The sequence below is a fragment of the Phoca vitulina genome, unplaced genomic scaffold (assembly GCF_004348235.1).
Source record: "Phoca vitulina isolate PV1807 unplaced genomic scaffold, GSC_HSeal_1.0 scaffold17, whole genome shotgun sequence".
Taxonomy (NCBI): Eukaryota; Metazoa; Chordata; class Mammalia; order Carnivora; family Phocidae; genus Phoca; species Phoca vitulina.
The window spans coordinates 8,518,001-8,538,034 of record NW_022589720.1 but is presented as its reverse complement, the minus strand read 5'-3'; the positions used below and the strand labels follow the sequence as shown (position 1 = coordinate 8,538,034).

At 44.4% G+C, this 20,034-nt stretch overlaps 1 protein-coding gene across 5 annotated transcripts in view; it reads left to right on the top strand.

Annotated features, from left to right (window-relative positions):
• CTNND2 (catenin delta 2) overlaps nucleotides 1-17,951 on the top strand; it is an 887,227-nt gene extending 869,276 nt beyond the window's left edge. For all 5 annotated transcript variants that reach the window (XM_032415368.1, XM_032415365.1, XM_032415366.1 and 2 more), the window contains 4 exons: nucleotides 674-800; nucleotides 3,835-3,966; nucleotides 10,219-10,292; nucleotides 16,775-17,951. In XM_032415368.1, the coding sequence (XP_032271259.1) occupies nucleotides 674-800; nucleotides 3,835-3,966; nucleotides 10,219-10,292; nucleotides 16,775-17,035 (594 nt within the window). In that variant the 3' untranslated portion in view covers nucleotides 17,036-17,951. The remainder of the gene's footprint in view (nucleotides 1-673; nucleotides 801-3,834; nucleotides 3,967-10,218; nucleotides 10,293-16,774) is intronic.
• The last annotated feature ends 2,083 nt before the right edge of the window (nucleotides 17,952-20,034 follow it).

Below are 20,034 nucleotides of genomic sequence, written 5' to 3'. Positions count from 1 at the left end.
TGGCTCAGTCGGTTAAGCCTCTGCCTTCGGCTCAGGTCATGATCCCAGAGTCCTGGGATGGAGCCCCGCATCGAGCTCCCCACTCAGCAGGGGGTCTGCTTCTCCCTCTCCCTCTGACCCTCCCTCCTGCTCGTGCACTCACTCTCTCTCTCTCTCAAATGAATAAATAAAAAAATCTGTATAAAAAAGAAGGCTTAATGGTGGGTTAATTGGTACGACACATTTCGAATAGACTCTAAAGTGAAAAATACAGTTCCTGGATTAAACTAGAGAACATACCATACCCATCTGGGTGTGAATACACAGTGACGGTCTTGTTGAGAAGAGGTCCAGGCAGAGCTGGAACCAGGTAGGTAAAGAATAGAGTTTCAGGGTCATCTCACATTCTGAGCATCGTATTTCCATTTAAATAAAGAGACTCATTTATTCAACATCTGGAAAGGAAAGCCAGCCCTAAAAGCAGGCCCTCCCCGTACAGGCTGTCTGGAAAGAGTGAGGTGGGTCTCAGTTCACGCTCCTCTCTGCTACCTTGATGATTGAGCAGGGCTCCGTGATCTCTTTTGACAGACTGTAGAAATGTTTTGCAAAATCAAATGTTGGGAACTGTGAAATGTCAGGGGATGAAGAATCACTCCACCTTCCCCACTTAATAGGAACATGCTGTCTATTTCAGGATGGATGGTCACAGTATCACTTCGTAGCCTCATCGTCAACCATCGAGAGGGATCGGCAAAGGCCCTACTCCTCCTCCCGCACGCCCTCCATCTCCCCTGTGCGAGTGTCTCCCAACAACCGCTCAGGTAAGAGACGCCCAGAGCCAGCCAGGCCTGATTTCCCTCGGCGCAGGGCCCTCCTTCCAGCCCCTTAGCTGACCCACCCCCCAGAAGGAGAGCCATCCCAGTCTGGACATTTGCTAGAAATACCAAATGAGTCCGTTTTCTTTTCTAGCAGTGGTGACATTGTGTTATGTTTACACAGACTCAGAACAAATCCAACAGATTTCTAAAAATCTCAAACAGTTATACACATGAAATGCATGTCATGGACCTGCTTTCAGTGAGTAATGAGAATAAAGATAGCTGTCAGATATTTGCAAATCAGGGTTTTCTGTGGACGTTTTTCCAACTTAAAATAGTTTGAGTTGCATTGTATTGATTATAATCGGAATAATAGAGTAAGGGAGAAAGGGCATGCTGTTTCTTGCTTTAAAATGACATACGTTTGAAATATCTCATTGAGGGTTTCATTACTACTCCACATCTGATTAGCCGGTTATTATTACCTTTAAACCAGCTGATAAATCATTGATAAAGTCTTATCACAACCACCCGGAACTATTAAGTCACTCAGTTTAAATTTTTTTTTCTAATTTTGTCACGTTCCTATTGCTTAAATTTTCAACTAACTACTCTTATTTACTTGTAAAAATACTTCATTTTTATACCCTTTTCATCACATTATATAATGCCTAAGATTAAGGAAAAAATTAAAGGCAAAATATTAGCACATCATTTAATATATAGTGGCATAGTCTTCATTGTTTTTATTCCAAGTGTAAGTTTAAAGACTGTTCTTTTGATTTCTGCATTTCGAGTTTTGTTGTGAGAAGGAAGGATGGATAAATAATTATATAAAAACCTAGATAGATGTGTGTGTGTGCACATGTGTGTGTATGTATGTGCATGCACGTGCGTGCACACACACACACACACCCCTATCTAGGTTTTTATTTAGGAAGAGTTTCTACTTGCTCTTTGCTGCCCTCCATCCGCTGGGCAACTGGGTCTCAGAGGGCTTGGTAGGAGAGTGCTCATCTGCCCTTGAGATCGTTGGCCGTCAAACTTTACACCACACTTTACTGTCAGAATGATAATGAAAATCAGACATGAATGGGGAACATTTGACTGAAATAAATGACTCTCTCCCAACCCCATGAAAGCTTCTATTTCTAGTGTGGTGTAACCGCTTGTAATGTTCGGTCCTCCACTAGAGGAGAATCGGACACCACCGTGGGATGGAGAAATTTCCACCTTTGGAAGCACAGGGGTGACCTTTCACGTGTCTTACCTCCAGACATCTTAACAAGATAAAGAATAGTGAGTCTGGGAAGCACGAGGATGGTGTCTTTTTAAAAGCCCTAATTATTGCGAACACATCAGTGTTAGAAGGATGAACAGACACAGTAGATCAGAAGGTGCCTGGAAGGAGAAGGGGCAGAGTGGGAAGAGCTCCCCAAGCCTGCTCTTTCCTCCTGAGGTACATCAAAGACACCTAGTGAACACTTGTTGGCGTGATTTGATTTTTTCCAGGAGTATAATCTTAGTTTACCAGAGACTCGGACCACTGTGTATGAGGTCTTGAGAGATAATTACACACTTGACATAGTTTACTAAACCCCACCATCTGCGCGCTATTAGATGCTAATTTTGAGAGCTTTGGTCAAGAGGCTCCTTTGTCCCTTCGTGGTTGCCTGGCAGTGACTCGTAAAAGGTTAGCCTTTATGCAGGAGGACCTAGAGGCAAAGGAGCAAGGGCAGGGAAAGGACTCTCCCAGGAGAGGAAGAAAGAGAACAGAAGAGAGGAGAGAGAGCGGTAAAGGGTGGAGGAGGTGAGCGAGAGCCAGCAGCCGATATTCTGAGAACACGCGTGAACTGGACACACATCCCAGTCCAGTTATGTGCAGCAAATGCCATTTTCTTCCCTGTCTTCCCAATAGACTTACACCCAGAGACTCTGATGCAACTGGTTCTGGGTGGGGCTCAAGTATCAGTATTTTTGAAAGTATTCCAAGGATTTAATTCTAATGGGACCTCTCAGGGTTTTGATAGCTGGGCAGCAAGCCTGGGTTTTGTTTGGGTAGGTTTGAGAAATAGGTAGGCTGCCTCTCAGAAAAGGATGGGCAAAGGCTCCCTCTGTTTTTCTCGCCCGCCTGTGGCTGCAATGTCTACTGAGCCCTCTGCCCCTGATTCTGTTTATTTGCATGTCCATTTCCTGACCTCCACGAGTTCAGAAAGTGACATGATTCATGTTTCTGTTTCCCAGTGTCTAGCATAGGGATTTGCCCATTGAAGATACTAAACTTAATGACAGGGATCCAAAGAGAAGTTGGGGCTCCCTCCCCAAGTCCGACAGGCAGCAAGCAGCCAGGGAGAGATTGCTGGGGGTGTTCATCAAGGATATCTCATCGGGGAATGAGCTCTCCGCACACCCTGCCCAGCCCACCCCCTGGGCTGATCTTTGCAGGTTGGGTGACTTCAGCCCCACAAAACATCCTGGGTGTTCATGTGGCTTCCTTTAGGACAGTTTCTGGGTCACTCAGAATTTAAGTAAGACTGCATTTATTTTAATCAGGGATTCTCCAAGATCAATAACAGCTCCTCTGAAACACATCTAATTTTTAAAAAGGAACAAAGGAAGAAAAGAAGGAAGGGAGGAGGGGGGAGAGAAAGGGAGGGAGGGGAAGGGAAAGAAAGGAGAAGAGAAGAGAAAGAGAAATAAAGAAAACAAGTCTGATCTCATTCTTAAAACTGTCTTATACACCTTTGGTGGGTCACGTCCCCATCAGGATATCTTTCTAAGAAAGATGGCCCCAGGAAATAGTCTTTAATTACCAACCCCCAAGCTGAGTGCCCCCTTAACTATAAAGCACCAAGTGACAGGGAGTACAGGGAAGGTGTAAAGACGAGAGCTAAAAGAACAAAGAATCAGCAGGTCCATGCACACATACTGGTATAGGTTGAGCCATGTGTCTTCATGACCTTAGCTGTTTGTGTGAAAAGCTATCTGTGCTGTGGAATGAGACACAGAGAGTCTTCCTTTTGATTTCTTTATGTAGCAAGTGCCCCAGCTTCACCTCGGGAAATGATCAGCCTCAAAGAAAGGAAAACAGACTATGAATCCACTGGCAACAATGCCACTTACCACGGAACTAAAGGAGAACACACTTCCAGGAAAGACACCATGACAGGTGAGCGCAGCTATGTGCCTTTTCTCCTCCGAGCTGGTGATGTGATCTGGGACAGGGTCAAGGGCCGGGACATGAGACTCAAAGCCACACTCAGCAGCTCAGCAGGACTTAGCAGCTAGCAAGTCACTTGAGAGCTTGACAGCAAGGAGTCTCAGGAATTGGGGGCAAGGAGATTAAGCCAGAGGAATAAAAACTGAGTGCCTTATACCTGAAATTAACTAAGAGAAAATGTTCTTTATGCACATTTTATTCTTTCACCTCTCACCTCCCCCTTTCCTTCTTGCTTGCCCAGCTCATAATATTCCCTCAAATTAGAGAATGGAGTCACAATAGATTTCTTCTTAGCTGGCATAATCTGGAGTGGAGAGGACTCAAGATGGTGGGTGCGCTGTAGCCAAGCTTTGCCATCATGAACAGAAGGAAGGGGAAATGGATAAGAAAAGAAGGGGAAGAGAGGGGAAGGGAACAAAGAAAGAGGATTTCAGGGAAACCCACGGAACTCCTGCTGAGACATTTTCTCTTCTTGACATGAAACCCATCTTTTATCATGACAGACTCCTAAGGAGATTCACTAGAACCAATAATCACAATTTCTCTATGGATGCATTGATGTTTTATCCCCTCCATCCCTCACTACCCCGATCATACCCCTTGTCTCTCCCTTCTCATCAACTGGGACTCCAGCAAGGTCAAAATTGGTGCCCATCGCCACCCATCCAACATGCGCTGCCCGGCCTTTCTAATAACCAGCCTTGCCCTTAACTCCCTTCTGTTCTCTACAACTCTCCTTGTTCCCATTCATCATCCCTTCCTGGCTCTCCATACACTTTCCCCTGCCCTGGTTTTTCCCTTCCTCCAAGAAGCAGGACTTGGGGGCATTGGTGTAGAAGAGGTTATGCCTTGAAAACTGAGCTGCCAGAGCCAACAGGATCTCCACTAGGGATTCCACCCCCTCTATGCCACGTGGAAGTACAGATGGGTCCCTCATGAAAATAGGCCATGAGGAATAGGGTTTTAACAGAACATAGCCAATCATGAAACTGAGGTGTGAAGGCCATAATCCTAAACAGACACTGAGACCTTCTTATCAAGAGGATCTTAAAAGTGTGAGTTTCTCAGCTATTATTTAGGTGTAGACCTGCAGGGAAGCAGAATAGACAAATTGGATAATTTATTAAGAGGTCTACCAAACCCAGGCCATTTAAGATAAATTTTTCTAAGGTAAATGCATTTACTCCCAAGGCAGTGTTTTCCATGGTAACTCAGCATTGACTGCAAGAGAGAAAAGCACAATAAACCCCCGTGGTCAGCACTCTGCCCTCCACATACACACCTACCAGGGAATGTCTCACGCCTGCACTCATTACACAGGATATACCTTATTATTCTTATTCACTGCTTTCCTGCCTTAAATGTTTCCCCTGTTGTAGACAAGCATGAACAGAGGAAGCTATGAATCCGAATGTCGAGTCCGTAGAGTCAATGCATTCAGCAGAGAATCTAATTTGTACCGGTTACTCTGGAGTAGTGACACCCAATTCCCCTGGCCCATTCATTTTGCAATTATGATTGCCCTAGGTAGCCACATCGCTGGCACTCTGGGGTGACCAGTTGAGATTATAATTACAAGAACAAATCTGAAGTTGACTGCATTGTTATTTAACTTTTCTCTCTTGCCTGGTAGAATCCTTCAAAAGGCTTTTGAATGTGTGTGTGTTTCTGTTGAAATAGTTCCAATGGTACATAATCTTTCCTTGCACACATAATAAAAGAAAAAAATAAAATCTAACATGTTTCTAGATGTTTAATGACAGGGATCTTGATAATTCCAGTACTGAGATATATGTCATTTTTTTAACTGATGTAAGAGGCTTAAACATCTTTGCTCTGACTTACTTTAAAAAGCAATTCAAAAAAAAAACTCAAAACTACACTATCGATCATCTAGCAAGCCTGAAAGAACATTGAACGTATACAGGAAGGTTCCCTTTAAGCCAACGAGTACTGTGTAAAAGTTAGTTGTATTATCTACAGTGTTGGTGGTAGAGGTGGTGGTGGAGGTGAAGGTGGTAGTGATGGTAGTGGTGGAGGTGATGTAGTGGAGATAGTGGTGGTGGTGGTGGTGGTAGTGGAGGTAGTGAAGTTTGGAGTGATGGAAGTAGAGGTAGAATGGTGGAGGTGATGGTGGTGATGGTGGAGGTAGAGGTGGTGATGGTGGAGGAAGTGATGGAGGAGGTGGTGATGGAGGAGGTGATGGAGGAGGTGATGATGGTGGAGTTGGAGGAGGTGATGTGGAAGTAGAAGTGGTGATGGTGGAGGAGGTGATGGTGGAGATGGTGATGGAGCAGATGGTGATGATAATGGAGGAGATGGTGAAGATTCTGATGGTGGAGGTAGAGTTGGTGATGGTGGAGAAGGTGATGGAGGAGGTGGTGATGGTGATGGAAGAGGCAGTGATGGTGAGGAGGGTGATGGAGGACGTGGTGATAGAGGAGGTGGTAATGGAGAAGTTGGAGGTGGTATTGGTGGAGGTGGTGATTATGGAGGTGGTGATGGAGCAGGTGGTGATGGTGGAGGTAGAGGTGGTGATGGAGGAGGTGTCTACTTACCATCTTCCACAGTGGCATGAATAAGTCCCCAGCTAACCTGGGTGGAAGCTGATGTCTCACACAGGCATGGAAAGGATGAATGGCCAACTCAGGCTCTACAGCACTTTTGCACATGCCCATCATTTCAGTGTTGACCTGAAGATCAGATTTCTTGTGACCTCCACATCAAGAGCAGTCCTTGTTCTCATTCACAAATACCCAGGGGACCCTTACAGGATAGTACATTGAAAAATATCTGAAAACTGCCGTCTCCCTTGTTGCTAAGACATCAGAGGATGTCCTACCATCTCCCCCAAAGAAAACACTCCCTCTGCTGTGGGAAAGCCATGGGAAGCTTCAGCCTCAAAACACAACGTGGGACAGCTTAAAGGGAAAGCAGGTCCTTGCCTGGGTTTGAGTCTCCTCTACTGAGCCCTTAGAAATGCAGATCTATCTAGGCTGGTGTGCCAGGCTCCCCCCACCCACCTTTTCTGGATTCATCATCTAGCTGAGACGGAGTCTTTTTTAAACTGTCTTCTCCCTTAGTGTTCTCTTGCCACCGGGGAGCCCTCCAAAAGCCAGAACCAGCTGTTCATGCAGCCGTGCAGGCCAGTGAGAGCGATTTCTTGCGGTCATGATTCCCCGGGAACATTATGTGGTCAGAAGCACACATCAGAGGAGGGCTGTGTGATCTCAGCGGCTACATGGCCTGACTTTAAAATTCACCCAGGGGATTTTGCCCTCCCATCTGAGCTTCCCAGATGCCTTTACATCAAACGGTCAAGCCCGTTTTTGTCAGCCTCTCTTACGCCTTTTTAAAGCCATTCTCATCTTCCATGTGTTGATTCTGTTGGAAGTGGGGGCCTATACAAAAAGACGAAAAGGCATTTCCTTATGAGTATCCTCTTAGGTCAGATGGACAAGGGCCGAGCATTCATGAAGACACCTGTTTCATGTGTCTGCGAAAGCCACAAGTTCAATCTCAGCTACACAGCCTCTTTTAAACAGGCGAAGTGGGCCAAAGAGCAGGAGGAAAGAACTTCCAGTAGGTGCATCTTTAGCTCAGAAGCCACCAAAGAGACAGGGAAGAGGAGGAGCATAAGGCTCTAACAGCGCATGTTCCAACGAATAAAAAATGCATTTTGTTCCAAGTAACAGAAAAATGAAAACCACAAATTTCACCCTGCAGTGACATTTTTAATCAGCAAATCGTAACTCTGAGGGCATATATTCTCAGGGTTACTCTTCATTCATTCCCTCAGCAAATAAAGCGCTGACTCTGTGAGCATCCGCCACTGTCCCAGACACCCACATACGGGCGAAGGTGGCAGGACAGACCGATTTCTGGCCTCATGGCACTTCTGCCGTCGCAGGTGAAGGGAGGTGTCGCGCAAGGTAGACAGTAGAACAGGCTCACCCCCAAGGTAGTACCGCATGGGGTTGCGTAGGATGGAGAAGATAAACGGGCTCAGGAGACATGGGGTACCAGGTGGGCGGGGCTGCTTTCAGGTGATCGAGCAAGAGACTGAACACCGACAGGGAGAGGCAGTCAGAGTCCGGGGGAATTGAGTTCCAGGGAGAAGGATCAGCAAGCACAACATCCCAGAAGTAAGACCAGCTGCACGCTCCAGCGAGGAAAGAGGGCCAGCGTAGCTAGGGCTCCCTGGACGAGAGAAGGAGGGAGGGAGACACTGCAGAAAAATCAATCAGGGCCCCAATCCTGCAGCTCGTACCTTGGCAGGGCACAGCAGTAACATAATCCAGGCTGTCTAGCAAGACGGCTCGGCTCCTGGGAACGGCGAGGGTGGAGGAGCAGGGTCGGTAGGGTGGAAGCTGGGCTGTCAAGGAAGATTCTATAGCAGGGGTCCAGGTGAAAATACAGACGGGAGCAACGCACATCCAACCAGAGAAGATGTCAGGGTGGCCTTTAAAATTCAGAATGGGCACTCAGCTCTCACTTCCTAAAGCAGTTTTCCAAGAGGACTTTTCCTGCATAGCTGTTAGGTGCTTTAATTAATAGTCAGTACGTGCACTCTTTAATACCCATCACCAGGCTAACCCATCCCCCCACCCCCCTCCCCTCTAGAACTCTCAGTTTGTTTCTCAGAGTCCATAGTCTCTCGCGGTTTATCTCCCCCTCCAATTTCCCCCCTTTCATTCTTCCCCTCCTGCTATCTTCTTCTTCTTTTTTTTTTTTTTTAACATATAATGTATTATTTGTTTCAGAGGTACAGGTCTGTGATTCAACAGTCTTACACAATTCACAGTGCTCACCATAGCACATGCCCTCCCCAGTGTCTGTCACCCAGCCACCCCATCCCTCCCACCCCCCACCACTCCAGCAACCCTCAGTTTGTTTCCTGAGATTAAGAATTCCTCATATCAGTGAGATCATATGATACATGTCTTTCTCTGATTGACTTATTTCGCTCAGCATAACACCCTCCAGTTCCATCTACGTCATCGCAAAGGGCAAGATTTCATTCCTTTTGATGGCTGCATAATATTCCATTGTATAAATAAACCACATCTTCTTTATCCATTCATCTGTCGATGGACATCTTGGCTCTTTCCACAGTTTGGCTATTGCGGACATTGCTGCTATAAACATCAGGGTGCACGTACCCCTTCGGATCCCTACGTTTGTATCTTTGGGGTAAATACCCAGTAATGTATGGTGATTAACATAACATAATAAAATTTAAAAAAAAATAGTCATGGGTGGAGTGATCGATATTACTGACTTTGGGTCTCGAGTAACTGTATATGTAAGAGAGCAGCTATGGTGTGTCATCTTATTTTATTATTCCGTAGATACTGGAAGCAAAAGATAAGGCTTTCTTTATTTCTAGAGTGTTTTATACCCCCATTGACACTTGACAATTTTTTCTAGAACTTTCTTAAATCATGACCCTTTCACGGCTATGAGCAGAATGGCACCCTGAGCCCTTCCTCTGGGCCTGTGGCATGAGCCCCAAGGGTTCTAGGGGAGGAAGTCAGCAAACCCTGCCCGTGCCTTTGAAAGCTGCCAGCAAGTGGAGGAGATCTCCCTTCCTTTCAGCTAGACTACAGGCCCATCTCAAGAGAGGGGAGGGGCGCGTGTCCCTGTGTGGAGCCAGGTTCCAAAGCTGCAGCCACCCAGATGTGCAGGACAGATGCAGATGGTACTTCCTGCCCGTCCTTCGGGCCTTTGAGAAATGAACTGTCTGCGTGATGATTAAGCACTCTGTGAGCCCAAATTAGAAATTTCATTCTTGTCGTTCTCCAGCTCAAAGCTAAGCTGCTCATACAGATGCCTGCATGCCTCAGTGCAGGAGACCAGCTTTTATTACCCACTGGTTCTCACCAGAGAAGGCAAGAATCCTGGCAAGATGCCCATCTGTTTGCTGCCCTGGCCTGACCCTGCCTACAGTCTGAATGTGACTGCAAGAAACTCCCATGCTGTGGGGATTTGATAGAATACTTAACTGTTCTTTTTTCTTACATCTGCATATAAAATGAAGTGTCCAGAACCAAAGGATTCTTCCATGTGGCATGGCACTTGGAATGCACCTGGAGAAACCAAGTTTTTTTGTTAGGGCAAGAACTTGCCTCGATCACCATTATTCCTCACTTGAAATCTTGCCTTCTTTGCTAATACTTTCTGTTTCCCTCTTGTTTTTAGCTCAAAACACTGGAATTTCAACTTTGTATAGGAATTCCTATGGTGCGCCCGCTGAAGACATCAAACATAACCAGGTAAAGGAGACGCACACATTTGTGTTCATTTTCCCCTTTGACTTGCATGAAATATCCTGGAATTGGAAAAAATGAATTAGCTTCTACATAACATATGTAAAGGACTGAAAAAAAAGAAAATAACATTCTCTGCTGCTCTCCACTCACATTTAACATAGTGTGCGTGGGGTGGTGGCAATCATCAGAGTGGCCTCAAATTTGAAAACACTCTTTGATTTCACTACAACCACTCGCTTCATTTGGTGGTAGCAAGTTCTCTACTATGATCCAAAATGAAAAGCCTCAAATACACTACTGGAAGAGTCTGGTTACTAGATAATATTGTGTGATTACTAGAGAGGGATTCGGTAGCTCCCATAACCCAACCAGTTCTCATTTGGAAGAAAGCATTCATTATACATGATAGTTACCAATAAAATAGAGACAAGTTCAAGAATGAACAACTAAAAGGGATGTGTTGAGGAGTGCCTTGCTACTCAGTCTAGTTGGGGGACCAGCAGCATCAGCACCCCATGGGAGCTTGTTGGAAGAGATTCTTCTCAGACCCCTACCCCTAATCCATCTGATGCAACAAATGCATCAGAGTTGCATTTCATCAAGACATTTAGGTGATTCATGTACTTGTTCAAGTTTGAGGAATGTTAAGCAGTAACTCCTTCAAGAACTGGGCTAAGTGTGTGTGTGTTTGTCTTCTTTGGCAAACATTCGCTGAAGGTTCGTTTTTTTTTTCTCTGTGGTTTTGTGGGAACTGTAAAAGCAAAAGGCACAGCCTCTGCTCCTTCACTGATTGATAACTTCATACATTTGTCATTCCTCCTAACTGTTGGCTACTAATAACCTTTGCCAGAGCTGGATTCTGCGGATGCTCTAGATTCCTGCCCTAAGTCAGGAAAGTTGGGCTGAGAGATACATCTGAAACCTGTTGGTTTGATCACAATAACCAGATGACAGTAAACATGGGGGAAAATGGGCTGTTTTTGAACATTTCTCAACACCTGATAGGGCAGCATCTTTCTAAAGGAAAGGGACCCACTCCTAGCAGATAGAATATCTTGCGCAAGACCATTTCCAAGAGAAGGAGGAGGACACGGAAAGTATCTCCTTGACCTTAAATTACCTTTTTGTCTAATCACTCATCACCAGGAGAAATGGTAATGGGTAGAGGAGTTATCTCCTTGCTCTGAACATTCCAGGCCATGCACAGCTCCTCTGGAAGACATCTGGTATTGTTGGCAACCCCCTGGTGAATGCCCAGGCCCCATAGCCTGCCTGACACGTTGCTAACATCTACTTTACCTCCCTCAGTTCTGTTCTTTGCTAAAAGCAAAGAGGTCAATGAACAAATAAGTGCATGAGCGCTAGACAAGTGATCACCAGGGGAGGCCACCAGCTATCCACATAACAACATGCCTGCCCAAACACAAAGGAAAATGGAAACAAAATGTATTGGAAATGACAATTTCAGTTATGGAAACCAACCTTTATCTTTTAGCAAATACCAGGTACAATGAGATCTATAGCTCTTAATGATACTGGTCAGGATGTGATAGGACCCTGACTTTGCATCCCAGAGTGTAGGAATAGTCTTCAGTCTCCGTAGGTCAAGAGAAGCTCATCACAAGAATTGGCTTATCTATAGCAGCCTTTCTCTCCCTGGATTCCACTATCATTGGCAGTGAAGAAATGCCCTGGTGTGGCCCAGAGGTTCTTGGCATCTTACAGGGTGGCTGCCATAGTTTCCTTAGGACTGTTTGCAATCTAGATTTACAGGATGGTCCCCAGTGGCTCCGAGGGGCACATTCTGGGATTGTTCATGGTCCTCAGTTTATGTCTCTAATCAACTGGTTGCAGACATCATTTTAAGAGTTAACTACCTAAACTCTCCAAAAATCCTACTAAGCTTCTACTAGTTTATCCCCTACTTATAAAGAAAACGTATTTAACTGTATATATCTAGCAAGAGAATTTTGTGTTCATAAACTAGAGATAGAGGGGTTTGGTGTTTTGATGGCAACCATCAAATTATTACATCAAAACAGCATCTTTAGGTCCTGGTTGGTGTCCTCAGTTTCACCGCCAAGTGGGCAGAGCAGGTAAAATTGTCCCCAGAGATGAGGAAATAAAGATTCAAGGAGGATAAGGGTTTGCTTTTGGTCACCCAGCTCAGAAAAGGCAAAGACTCCAACCTGGCTCATCTGCCTTCTTGTCCCATTTGTCCTCCTCTATACCAGTGGTTCTCAAGTTTGAGCACAAATCAGAATGCCCTGGGTGACTGCTAAACACAGATCACTGGCCCCCAACCCCAGAGTTTCTGACTTGGTAGGTAATTTGCATCTCTAACAAGCTTTCAGGTGATGTTGGTGCTGCTGGTCTCAGGACCAGACTTTGAGAACCATGACTCCTTACCATGTGACCTTTTTCGTTGTATATTAACACCCTGAGTCTTCAGCTTTCGCCCTGTGGTGAAGTTTGAAGATCTGTAATGGGCAGCTATTTTCCTTGTATTAGCAATCAATCCAGTTTGTAGGCAAACCCAGTGAGGACTAAACACAGTTTTCTCTCGTCATGCTAACATTGGGGCGGTTAGAGAAGTGGCACCGTCCTTCATAATTTAAACTAAACATCCTCCTATTGGGGAAAAAGTTCAATAACAATGACTTTATGGGAGTAGGAGCCACAAGACAGAGCGCCAAGAACATGGACCCCAGCCAGTATCCCTACGTTAGCCGGCTGGTTGCACCCCCCACCCCAAAAAGGACGCTGCCTTAAGGCAAAAGCAGGCAACAACCTCAGGCTCTTTGGATGTACCAGGGCTTCTCTGAGCCACAACAGACACACAAATCCAGAATACACCACTGCTATACGTGAGCCTCGTTCTACTTCCTTCATAGGAGTCTGCTTTATGCAAACAGTGCAACATAAAAAAATGCATTTATTTTTAGCTCCTCTTTGGGGAGGGCTTATATTTGAGAGCATTTTATCTGTCTAATTTTGAATACTGTCAGATAATCCCTTAGAGTAAATTATAAAGTACAGTCAACATTCCTCCACTGCAAATGTACATCCGCCGTCGACATCTGCACCACGAGGCCAGTGAGCAAATTTGATCCCTCCAAACACAGCATACCACCCGTCACCCATCCTAGAGAGTCCATTTACACACACTCTCAGAACTGCAGGACTAAACCTTAGAAGGGGTTGACATGAGACTTTTGACCAATACAGATGAATTGAAAAAGGCAATTCCTCAAGGTAAGAGACTAAAATAAACGTGTACACAACCTAAAGACGTCCACCAACCAGAGAGAACATGGTGGCAGTAAGAAATTTGAAACAGGTCATGCAAAAGCCTGAAAGAAGCAGCCGCTGTGGAGGAGAGCCATGAGCCTGTGAGTGATTGCCCGCACAGACCTCCCTATCCCCAGCCACTGAGTCCGGCACAAAGAAGTGAGAGCTCTCCTAGGGTTCCTTTGTCCACTGGCCTCCCTTCTTATTATAGAGCCTGGAGTCAACTCAGTGAGGCTGACCCTCTGAGGATTGGCCACTTGGGCTCCACTGAAACTGTGTTCGTGTGGTGGAGAAAATGTGGACTTCAGAGTCAGCCAGACTCGGGTTCAAATCCCAGTCTCACACCACCACTAGCCATGATATCCTGGACAAGTTTCTTAACTTCTCTGAGCTTCAGTGTCTTCATCTATAAAGGGGCAATTGGATGGATGGATGGATGGATGGATGGATGGATGGATGGATGGATAGGAAAATAGAGAAAAGAGGGAGGAAGGGAAGGAGAGATAGATGATTAAAGGTTAAACAAAGAGGAATTTGTTAAATGTTGGATATAGTGCCCACTGACATAGAAACACAGTAAATTCTAGCTCCCTCCCCATGTGATTTTTCTAAACCACCCAGCTCCAACCCTTTGTATGCTCCATGCTTAGGTCGCAGCACAGTGTTGGAGTGCAGAAGTTCAGCATAGCACCCAGCTCTTCAAAGAACAGCAAAGGACACCTCAGCCTAGCCAAGTAATTTCGTATACCTGGTCTTGTTTAATTACAGATGCTGAAGATTAATTCCAAATGTCCCTCCCATGGCCAAGCTCTTAAGCTAACAGATCTTTTGCAGGTAGCCCGACACCTCACTCATCAGCCACCACTAACTGGAAGTGTGGGACAGAGTGGATGTCAGCTATGATGAAGTTTACCACTTCTTTGAAGAACAGGTCAATTACTAGTGTAAATCAATTACATGTAAAAGAGGGAGTTTCACTTACTTTAGAGAAGAATTATGCACAAGTCATTAGACGCATTCGTTTACACACAACGTGCTAATTACAAATCATTATCTATTGCTAGGACCAATTTCTATAGGACGTTTCCATGCCGAGCCTTAGTTAAATTAATAGGGAATTACTGAATCTGCTTGGAGGTGATCAAATCGTGTTTCTTTAAAAGTGTTCCATCATTCACACCAGACCTCTTCCCCAGTTATTGCCATGAGCAGAGTTTCATGCATGATTGTATGCACTAGCTCTGGGGAGGTTCCACTCACTTTAGAGGCACAATGCTTAAAAAGGGACCCCAGAGGCAGTCAAAAGGAAAGGGGATAGTCAGACCCCCACATACAAGTGCTAATTATCAGCCCGTGAACACTCTTAGTCTTACTGTCCTTAAAACAAAGCAAAGGGAACTAATTCTTGACCTTACCTATCTCAGTGGCTCCTGTGACCCCTTTAGCCTTTCAAGGCCCCTGACATCAGACAGTAACATGCAAAGGACAAAAGGACAAACAAGGAGTATAGGGGTGGGCTGAGGGTCACCAGAGAATACTGAAGACTCCTCCCTGCTAACTAAAAGCTTCATAATCCCACAGCATTCTCAAGGTCAATCAATTCTTAATTAAACCAAGTTGGGAAACGTGTCGGTCCTTCTGAGTAGGTTATATTGGAGTGGATTCCCTCTTTCCATTATGTGCTTTTCTGTGTATCTTTTTGAGGCTACGGTCCCTGATCACTTAGGCAGGTGTGACGGAATAGCCCTACCAGTGGGAAGCCTCCGTCCTCCAGAGAGGGATTGATCACAGCCCACTGCGCTGGCAGGAAGATCCCCGAGTGACCATTAGACCTTGTACATCTTCACTGTCTCTTTGTCTGGGATCACAGCACCTAGAGAACAATTTGTAAGAGAACAAATGCAGGAAAGAGGAAAATCAACTACTCATGTTCTGTAGCTTCTAGTCTATACCTCTTTCATTTAAAAAAGGTTATCTAGAGCACTGGGTTTTATACGCAACTAATGAACACTATGTCAAAAACTAATGAAGTACTATATGTTGGCTAATTGAACATAATAAAAAAATTAATTAATTAAATTAAATTTTTAAAAAAATTTTTTTAAGTTATCTAGGGGCGCCTGGGTGGCTCAGTCATTAAGAGTCTGCCTTCAGCTCGGGTTGTGATCCCAGGGTCCTGGGATCAAGCCCCGCATCGGGCTCCCTGCTCGGTGGGGAGGCTGCTTCTCCCTCTCCCACTCCCCCTGCTTATGTTCCCTCTCTCACTGTCTCTCTCTCTCTCTCTCTGTCAAATAAATAAATAAATCTTTTAATAAAATAAAATTAAAAATTAAAAAAATATATTTAAAAAGGTTATCAAATAAAAAGTCCAGTGCTTAGGTCAGTTTGGCAATTCCTTGAAGAGTTAAACATCGAATTAACAAAGGATCCAGCAATGCCACTTCCAGGTACATACCCCAAAACTGAAAGCAGGGACTCAAACAGGTACCGGTGCACCCACGTTCATTACAGCATTATTCACAACAGTCAAAAGGAGCAAACAACCGAAGTGGCCACCAACAGGTGAATGGATGAACAAAATGTGGTATACTGATACGATGGAATATTGTTCAGCCTTAAGAAGGAACAAAATCCTGTCCCATGCTACAATATGGATGGCCTTTGGGGACATTATGCAAAGTGAAAGAAGCCAGACACAAAAGGATAAATATTATATGATTCCACTTACGCGAGGTGTCTAGAATAGTGAAATTCAGAGAGAAAGTAGAATGATGGCTTCCATAGGCTGAAGCAAGGAGGAAAATGGTGAGTTATGCTCAATGGGTATCGAGTTTCTGTTTGAGGTGATGACAAAGTTCTGGAATATTCTGGTGATGGCCGCACCATGCCACAAATATACTTAATGCCACCGAACTATACACTTAAAAGCGGTCAAAATGGCAAATTATATGTTATGTCTGTCTTACCATAATCATATTTTTAAATAAAGATTCTGTAGAATGCTAGTGTGTGGACACAGGAAGCAACCTTTAAAAGGAAGGGCCATCAACAGTTGGCGGTATTTGGAGACGCGCCATGCTGGTGGATGCGTGGGTGGCCGCCAAGCCTTCCTGGGAGGCTCCAGCGCCTTGGCCCTGGGGAGGCTGCATCCGGGGAAAGCAAACCAGCCCAGGTGGATCTTCTTTTCTGTGCAGGTTCCAGCACAGCCCGTCCCACAGGAGCCCAGCAGGAAGGATTACGAGACCTACCAGCCGTTTCAGAATTCCACGAGAAACTACGACGAGTCCTTCTTCGAGGACCAGGTTCACCATCGCCCTCCCGCCAGTGAGTACACCATGCACCTGGGACTCAAGTCCACCGGCAACTATGTCGACTTCTACTCAGCTGCCCGTCCCTACAGTGAACTGAACTATGAAACGAGCCACTACCCGGCCTCCCCCGACTCCTGGGTGTGAGGAGTGGGCGGCACGAGGCGCTCCGGGAACAGTGCATGTGCATGCATACCACAAGACATTGCTTTTTTTTTCCCCCTGCAAATTTAGTTTGTTAAAGCCTGTTCCGTAGGAAGGCTGTGATAACCAGTAAGGAACTATTAAGAGCTATTTTAGAAAGCTAAATGCACCGAACGTTAACTTGGAAGTCAATAGGAAGCTGAAGTGATCCTGAATATGACATTGTACAACACCTTTCTAGTTGGAGCTGTAGAGTATAAAAAGTGCTTTATCTTGAACGTGGCGGAGGGCAGCAGAGGAGACAGGCGGGGTGGTGGGGCGTGAAGGTTACCGTTAAGCACAAGGGGCGGTGTAGTTCACACACTTTAGAGGGACGGCTTCTCACGCTTTGTTTACTCTCTTCATCCGTTGTGATTCTAGGCTTCAAGTTGCACTGGGGTTCCTGTGTACAGCAAGATGTTTCTTGCCCTTTGTTAATGCATTGTTGTAAAGTATCTGATGTACATTACAGATTAAAGAAGAGAAGCGCATTGTGTATATTACACCATGCGGCAGTGTTTCCTCATCTATGGTTCTAAATATTGCTTCAATTTCAAACTTTTGAAAGATGTATGGATTTCCAGTTTTTCTTTTCTTTTCTTTCTCCCAGTATGTTTTAACAAAAAAAAAAAATGGGAAAAAAAAGGAATATTTAGCAGTATTGTTCGTTCTGATATGTGAATTTGTTTGTGGCAACTAAGCAAGGCATTCAGCAGTTTCTGACAATTAACATACATCATTCCACACTCCTTGTCAACAAAGTGCTTTTTCACTGCCTAAAATTTTAGATGTAGATATTTGAAATAGATTTTTTCATTTATACCAGTTTTCTTTATGATGATACAGTGTTAAAAGAAAATAAATTACAATTGATCTGTCATCCATATTTGCTAAGAATGTCTATTTCCAGGGACCTATCTTACAAAATACACATTCTTGCCTGTGTGTCTGTGCGTGTGAGGGTGTGTGTATGTCCACGTGTGTATAAAAATGACCTGTGTGAGATTTTATTTTGATAGAAGCTATTTCATTTGCTGTTCATCTTGTACAAGCTTTGTTTCTGGTTTTTGGTATAAATGTACATCACTTTGTTCCTCTTGTACTCCATCTATCCTTCCGACCATTTAGTGACTCAGGATATTAGGCCAGTTGAAGTGAAGTTACAAGATTTTCACACATGCACACACTCTTGGATACCACTTCTTTCTACAGGTCCATTTCCTTCCATGTTTTATGCCCTCAGATCACAATAAACCATGGCCAACTCAATAATTTCACTTTAGGGCCAATTACTTGAAGTATCAACAGAAAATGTAAACTGCTCGCCTTATTACCCCCAAACTTTTTGTTCATGTGGCAGGGAGCAGTGGACCATTATGGATTAGATTATTAAAATTGAACTTGAAGCTAATGTTAGAATAGTGGTTAACAGAGCTAAGAAATAAGGCTAACCATTTAAAAGAACACGGGCTGTGGGTAAATTAGCTTTGCTCTTTAGATGCAAGTGACTGAGGCCAATAGGTGCCTAAGTAAATGTTAACTGTTCTTGGAAAAAATAAAAATTAAATAACAAAAGAAATTGGCTGCCATCTTCCTTTAAAACTTGCTCCCCTTCATGCTATATAGTTTAATTCAGCTCAAAGTCCAAAATCAGTGATTCCTTCTCCAAATTTAACAACAATCAAAAGATTTTTTGTTCATGCATATTTTTGCAAACGAAAAGCTAATTTCCCGAATAGAGCAGGAGACAGAAATTTACATATGAATTGTCCTACAAATTACCTGCAAGCTGGACCTTGTTGCACTGTTTACTCCAGGACGCCACATTTGTGGCTTCCCTCACAGGAATGCTCCAGCCCCTGTGGAGAGAGAGAAATCTACAGCACTGAGAACAATGTATCCACTTCATCTGTGTCATAGAAGGAACTAGTGAAGTCCATCCAGGTAGATAAGACTTATGCATAACCCAGTAGCTGGTTGAACTTGTCCAAAAGTAAACAATGCCACTCCTTCCTGGCTGGATTTGCGCACGAGGGAATTCCTGCATGTGCTAAAAAGTCTTCCTAGCAGGAATTTCATATTTCCTTGATGCTTTTGAGTCCATGTGTTGCCTGCCTTTGTGACCGGGGAAGACCAAGGATACCTCTACTGCCTGGGATTCTTTGACGGCACGTTGTGTGGGGCAGGGATGACCAGTTCAGCCAGGGGCCTCTGGCTTCAGACGTAGAGGTAGGAAAAAGAAAATTAAAAGTGTTTGTTGTTATTCAAAGCAATCCTTTTCCCCTTTTCATACACACACACACACACACACACACTCACACACAAGTAAATTAGGAGAGAGTGAGAAGTGATTGATAGATAGAAGATGATAGATGATATAAATACATGAGAGGTATAGATGGGTACTAGACAAATAGATGAGATTTTACATAAACCATGAAATGACCTAAAGCCCCCACAGGCTCCCTTGGCAGTAAAGGTTGATCAGCGGGTGATTTGTTATTCATAACAAGGGCTGTATTGGATAAAAGCCCCCAGTGGCAAGAAAGCTTTGTTTGTTTTTGCTTTCATTGTACTGAAGTGACCCGAGTCCAACACCCCCACCACAACCCTGGCCCCCCGCAAATAGTTGCCTCTTGGGTCTACAAGGGCCTCCAGATCTTGGATTATCTACTGAGATGGGAATGGTGTTTTTCAGAGCAAAGGAGGGAAGAAAAGAAACTAGAAAATTTTTTTCTCTCAATTCCTGTAGTGGACCATGTACATACACCTAATGCATTTAATAAGTTGTAAAACCTGGACATTATGTATGAAAAACAGACCAATTTTTTTTCACTTGAGAGTTTTGATCACCAGGGACTAATGAAGGGAATACTTAAATTATACCACCTTGAATGATATTAATATTTAAAAATAAGATCTTTTAATACTGATTCAGGTTTCATGCCACACATTAATGCTTT